General features: G+C 34.5%; 1 protein-coding gene across 1 annotated transcript in view; it reads right to left on the reverse strand.

Moving 5' to 3' along the window:
* LOC106874321 (uncharacterized) overlaps positions 1-7,278 on the reverse strand; it is a 466,970-nt gene that overhangs the window by 90,068 nt on the left and 369,624 nt on the right. Inside the window, exon 19 of the mRNA XM_052965857.1 lies at positions 3,356-3,439. Coding sequence (XP_052821817.1) covers positions 3,356-3,439 — 84 coding nt within the window. The remainder of the gene's footprint in view (positions 1-3,355; positions 3,440-7,278) is intronic.

Consider the following 7,278-nt stretch of genomic DNA (forward strand, 5'->3'; position numbering starts at 1 on the left):
TAATATTAATATTATACACACTCCTATAAATATGTGTGTATTACACTATGTACATACGATGTGTGTGTAAGGTGTAGGCATGGTTGTATGATTAAGAAGCTCACCTTGCAACCATGTGGTTTTGGGTTCAGTTCCAATGCAGAGCACCTTGGGCAAATGATATTAAGCCTGGGGACAACATATGGTCTTTGAAAACCCTTAGCAAAGTTCACTCTTATAAGCATTGGAGCAAGGTCTCCAATTTGAGGATAATTTCCTCCCATTCCTAACTAAGCAGAAAAATGCTTGTACAATTTGTTTGCTCTATTTTACTTGCAAAACTTCTGTCTGTAGTAGAAGCTATTTGACAAAATGCCATACAGTAGGCTCAAACCTGGAATTGCAAGTCTGTGTCCCTAGATGCTGTATGTTGGTTTGTCATGCTTTACTTATTTTTATTACTAAATGACAGTAAATGAGCAACAAAAAAAAAAGTGATCTGCAAAAAGGATATTTATTGAAACATGGTGATTTAAGGGGACCCTAAAAATATTACATTTAAAATTTGTAATCTTCTTAACTTGAAGCTGATTAAATATTTCATATATTTTGTTTTGTTTAAATCAGTAATATGAAGAAAAAAAATTCAGCAAATGACTGTTCATGAAAACTTCAAGAGATATGTTATTAATTAAATTTCTTTTAGTGATCCTAAATGTTATTGAAGGCACATGATCTAATGGTTAAGGTGTTGCACTTATGATCATAAGGGTATGGATTCAATTCATGGACACGGGGAGCATGTTGTGTCCTTGAACAAGGCATATCATTTCAAATTGTTTCAGTCTACCTTGCTGCAAATGAACATCCGCTGATTGCTAGTGCAGCCCTCTCTCCTTCAATATGTTACATTTCACAGCTTTGATGTTCCACTGAGTCAAGGGTAGGAGGGGGCCAAGAAGGTGTCTACATTTGCTTGTGACTACAGAGGTACTGAAGATAGCTAGTGAAAGCATGGTACAGGTTACCAGGTCATACTCACTTGCTAGCATGTAGGACATATTGTAGCTAGCTTACTAGTAGAAAATTTGTTTTACAAGCAGACCCTCTGAAAAATTCATGGTAAAGTGTCCAAATTTGAATAATGTTTACCTTCAAAGAAATAGATTCACCGCTGAATTTTACTATATGTGTGTGTGTGTGTGTGTGTGTGTGTGTGTGTGTGTGTGTGTGTGTGTGTGTGTGTGTGTGTGTGTGTGTGTGTGTGTGTGTGTGTGTGTGTGTGTGTATGTTTGTGCGTCTATGTTTGTACCCCCACCATCGCTTGACAACCAATGGTTTTGTGTCTTTGTCCCAGTGAATTAGCAGTTGGCAGAAGAGACTGATGGAATAAGTACTAAGCTTACAAAGAATAAGTCCTGGGGTCAATTTGCTCGACTAAAGGCGGTGCTCTAGCATGGACACAGTCAAATGACTGAAATAATTAAAAGAATAGAGTAAAATTACTATTTCTCCAGACTTCACAGGGAATAACATTTTAAAATTAATAAGAATGCTTTTAGGACCCTCTTGTTTGATCTGGGATATTATCTATGCAGATGATTTTTATGTCAATTGAAGCTTGCTACTGAAACAAACCATGCATTTTTAACATTTAGTATTTTTGTTTCATTCAGTAGATTGTCCATGGGTGCAGTTGGTGTTCAACCTATGAGGATGTATAATGCACTATTTACTATACTCTGTAGTTTATTAGCATTTGTGGAAAAATTAGTAGCTTGCCATAACCTACAATAAATCAAATGTAATAGAAATGTAACATGTATAAGTGCTTTAAGTATGCTTGTGCATTCTTTTGCTTTCATTACAAAGATTTTTGTGACTTGTTAGCATGCTGTGAAGATGTTGTGTGTAGCTCCTAATATTTATGTCTTTTCAGTGTGTTTATGTGGTATGTTTATATTGTTGATTGTATTTGAAGTTCTCTTGTGTTGCTGGTAAGAAAGAAGAAAGTGGATTTGGTGGGTGATACTTCAAGTCTTTTATTTTGGAGTCAGGTTTCTGGAAGGTTGATGTAGGTTTGAAATTGTTGTGCAATGGTGAGAGAATATGAGCAAAATGTCATTTGTGTATAATGGTGTGTGTATATTTTGAAGAAAGGAAGGATGTATAGGTATAAGTAGAAAATATTGGAAGTGTTTTCATACGCTGTTATAAACTTTGATGACCTGACAAGTAATTTGTCAGCCAAACTTTTAAGGTTGGTGTTAAGCTTGAATTTCTATAGAGATTAAGGCATCTACATCACTGAGGAGAAAGTATTGAGCAAAGTGTTTAGTATAAGTTATGAAGTGTAAACATACTTAATGTGGCAAACATAATAACTTTAATTACTCAAGACTCTGTTCATATCAAAGAAAGGTAAACATTATTGTACAATGCTTAACTAAACCAAACGAAAGCAAAGGTGACAGCTTAAAATCAAAGAGAAATATAATTTTTAAAAAGTTAGTTAATACTTCAGTATCTCAATGAATTCATTTGGGAGATGATGAAAGGAAGAGAGACATATACAACAGTAGCTTTGGACATTGGTGGTGTGCTACTTGTTAGTTGAAGAAGAGATAATTGTTTTTAATATAGGCCTGAAATTTGGAGAAGGGGAACAGTCATTACCATTGACCCCAATACATGGTTGGTGGTTTATTTTATTGATTTTAAAAGGTTGGAAGCCATAGTTGACCTCAGCAAGATTTGAACTCAACATGGAAAGAGATGGAATGAAAACCACAAGTAATTTTGTATGATGTATAATGATTCACTCACTTCACCATCCTTGACATGAAAGAGACAAAAAGAAACAACACAAATGATTGAAGTGTTTTTATAAGTGGATTTTTGCAATCAATTAGCTGACCTTTTGTGGACACTATGGCTCAGAATACTTGTGCATGTAGCATAAGCACCTTCCCATACAAGTGAGCAATTTTCAAATGTGACTTACATTTGAGTTTTGTGTATAATAATTAAGCCCCTAAATGATTTAATATCTATAGAAAATGAAGGTGAAAAGAAGAGAAAAAATATCATTAAAGTGGAAATAACAGAAAGGTAATCTAAATTCTTGTCAGAAAAAAATGCCACTTCAGTTAGTATAGTGACAAAATGAAGCGATTTTATTCATATTTAATAAAATTTATTCTTTAAGACCTTAAAATAGGAATAAAGTAAACTAATTCTCAAAATAGTAGGAGTTATTTGTTGATTGTGATTTTCAATTATTTTTAGAGCATAATTGTTTTTAGTTAACTGTAGAAAGTTTTAAAGCAAGATGTGAATCAAATGCAATATAAGAAAGGACTATAGAAAAACATACCATAGATGTTGGGTTGCCAGGTACAGACCCACCTGGGGTAGGATTCTTAGAAACCGCTGCAACGCTGGCCCGTCGCTTTGTTGTCTGAAATGTATAAAAAAAGTATGAAATAAGAGTCATGAAAAGTTTGAAGGACTATAGCAAGAAAGAGGAAAAGAAATTGAAATTTTATTCACTCAGTGAATATTTTACATGTAAATATATTTATTGGTCTGTGTATCTCATCTGATAAAGCAATATGAAGTTTACAGGTTTAATTATCCTTACATTTTAAGACAGACAATTGTTTCCCTTTTTATGTCCCTAAATTTATTAAATACAGAATGCTACTCAATTTAAGAGATACACAGTTAACAGTCAATTCCATTATTAATCTGTTCTTTCAATTTTATTTGGTTTATTTTTAAACCTTGGATTCCTCTTTAATGGTAATTGATTTCTTTCAATCTGTGTTTGAAATAGTTCATGGAGGCAATGGCTAGTGACCAAAACCTTTCCTGTGTTTGATAAGACTCATCAAGCCAAGTGAAATTGTAGTCATGGCTGATGCTGGTGTCATGTAATTTGCACCCATGCCGGTGGCATGTAAAAAGTACCTTTCCAGTGTTGGGCCTCACAGAGACAAAGTGTCCGATGCCAGTAGCACATGAAAAGATCCTTTTGAGTGTCGGGCCTCATGGAGGCAATGACCGAGACCTTTGGCATTATGCTGTGCTTAAGAAGAAGACCCATCAAACCAAGTAAAGTCACAGTCATGGCAGATACCAGTGTCATGCAAATGGCACCTGTGCTAGTGGCATGTAAGAGCACCCATTACATTCTTAGAATGGTTGGTGTTAGGAAGGGCATCAAGCTGTAGAAACCATGCCAAATCAGATTGGGGTTTGGTGCAGCCTTCCAGCTTGCCAGCCCTGGTCAATCTGTCACCACCATCATGATTTTATGTTTTGTTTCTATTCTGATATGGATAGTATAAATTATCACTGTATGAGTCAGCTCTTATTCAGAGTTACTGCTCTCTTAGATAGGTTGGAGCACCAGGTTGGTTCACTCAGACTGTGATAGGTTAAACACCAACAACATATTTTGCCAACACTGAAGTTTAATGAATTTGACAACCTAACAAAAACCTAGCTGAAATAGCATCACACAGATCCATCACAATCCTCTGCACGCATACACACACACACACACACACACACACACACACACAATAATAAATTATTGAAATGCTCATCCTTGACATCAGCAACTATTTATTGTTCTTCCTAACTTACGGATCATTACATTCAATTACCACACAAATATATATATATATATATATATATATATATATATAACAACACTAAATAAATACAAAACAAATCCCTAAGAAACATCACAAAATGCTGGTAAAAGCACAAATGTACCATGCAGTGACAAAACACACAACCTCATGCATAGATGACATCACAGTCATAGTCTCTGTACAACTAATCCAAACCTATATTAACAATTGAAAAACTTGATTCCTGATTTCTAGCAAATATATAAAAATAACACCTACAAAATTCACTCTCTCTCTCTTGCCAAAGAACATAAAACACAACCAAATATTCATCCTAACATTAACACACACACAGAAGACAAAAATATTGGGAAATCACAATGATTTTTGATGATGTTATTGGTTAATGGGAAGTAAAATATTTTCAAAATATTTTATGGACCTTTCTTATGAGTCTTTTGTGAAGCTAATAATTTTGTAAGCTATTTCAAAATGGACATTTTTGAGTGACATTAGTATATTTTATGAGATAAAGGAAATGATTTAAATATGTTAAACTAGATAAACTGAAAATACCAAAAAAAAAAAAAAAAAGGTGACACTTTTAAAAGTAGATTTATCAAACTAATAATAATATTCATGATTGTGTTGTAGTTGAAAGGGGTAGGGGTTAAAAAAATCTGGAAGGAGGAAACAGAAAAGGATGTGTTGCATAAAAACTAGTCTATAAATGTACAGTAACATTTGATGGTAATGCATGGTAATGCATTTGATGGTAATGCATGCTGTTACATAGATTCCTGTGCTACAGACTTCTAAAAAAGTTTGCATAATCATCTCCCTTCATTCAAATATAGAAAAAAATAAATTGTACTTCTTTAAGTAAATACATATGAAGTTTAAAAGATAAAAATACTGAATTTTACATTAAATATCAATTATAGATTGTGCTTTACCTAATACTAGTGGTAATCTTAACCCTGTAATGCTGGGTTCTCACTAAAGCGGTAATGAACAGAATACAGAGAAAAAGAAGATAAAATACTAAAATCAGATGACTGATCACATTGCAGCTTTGTAGTCAAGTGTGTTTATGACACATTGTTAATGGTTTCCTCCCATAGCTGTTGTTTAATTGAAAAAAAAAAAATTGCAATGAAACAAGTGTATGATGAACCCAGTACATCATCTTGTAAATGAGCAAGGCTTAGACTCTTTGCAATTAAGGAAATTATGATGATATTTATTCTTCGGAAAGAAGGTTTACACTTATGCTAACAATGAGAGTGATTCAGACAGTCAGACTGATGAAAGTGATGAGGAAAGTGGTGATTTGGTAGAACAAATGAGGTAGTAGGCTTAAGATGTAAGTGAGGTCAAACACCATAACTTTTTCCTATAGGCTGCAGCTATATTAATATATAGATTATTAAAACCCATCTGCTGAAACGGAAGCAATTACATTGTAGAAAATTCATATTAGCTATCTAAAAAACATTCCTACTGAATACTAGTTTTGAACTAGTTTGACTCACCCCATTGAAATATTCACATCATAAACACCATGATGGCACAAGCAGTTTGTACCAAACCTTAAAGTCACTTCAAAGTTTGACAATAAACTTTGCAAACAGCTGAAAGTTGGTATGATCAGAGCTGGAATTGATGGAGACATCACCAGCCTTTTTTATGGTTTGGTAAAAGAAGCTATTTACACAAAAATTAACAAGCTATGACATCCACTTAACACTACGTTCATGATAATACTGATAATATAACATCAATCTTCTTGGTAAAACAATTCCTCTCAACTATTGACTATGTGGTTGAAGAACATATAGTGTGTGTTATATAGCAAATGGTAAATACTGTTCATGATAGTATGAGTTACTATTGATTACCCTCTCTAAGCACCCTAATTGGAGCACACTAAGTTATGGCTAGGAAACATAACTATCAATGGTATAATCAAACTCTGCATATTCAACTGTACGAAAACATTGGCAAGCCCAAGAGTCACCAGGAAAGACTTGTTTACTTAGTCAGAAACTGCAAACACAAACAGCTTAACAACAGACGTTGTGAGAATTAGTCTAAGAAAGATGATGCAGCTGAAACATTGTGTAACAAGTTTTAGGACAGATTAAAATAGGTAACCAAGTTTAGTACAAGTATCAAAGTGTAATGTGACATGTAATGGTAAGCTAGCATTTAAGAAAAGTCCCAGGAGAAATTAACCTCAAAACAAAGTAATTAAAAAAAAACATAGGCATAGGAGTAGCTGTGTGGTAAGGCACGGAAGTGCCGCATCGCCGACATGTCCGAGGTGCGGGCAGGATAGGGAAACCGTCTTGCACGCATTTGTGGAATGTCCGGAATTAATGAGACAGATAGTTTTCGCAGAACAACTGTTGTCATCGATGGGAAGAGTACAGCTATCAGCTAAATCTATCATCGAGATTGTGCCGCCTCCTTCCCTCAACAGAGAAAGAAAGGCTTGCTTTTCCTGCATAGTAGCCATACTGAAAGAAACAGTATGGAAGACGCGTGTAAGAGGCATAGTGACGGATACCTTTGTATCTGGCCAGGGGTTGGTTAACTTTTTTTGTTACCAGCTCAGTAGTAAGATCAGGTTGGAGAAGAGGTATCTGTCACG

This window comes from Octopus bimaculoides, chromosome 2 (assembly GCF_001194135.2).
Source record: "Octopus bimaculoides isolate UCB-OBI-ISO-001 chromosome 2, ASM119413v2, whole genome shotgun sequence".
NCBI lineage: Eukaryota > Metazoa > Mollusca > Cephalopoda > Octopoda > Octopodidae > Octopus > Octopus bimaculoides.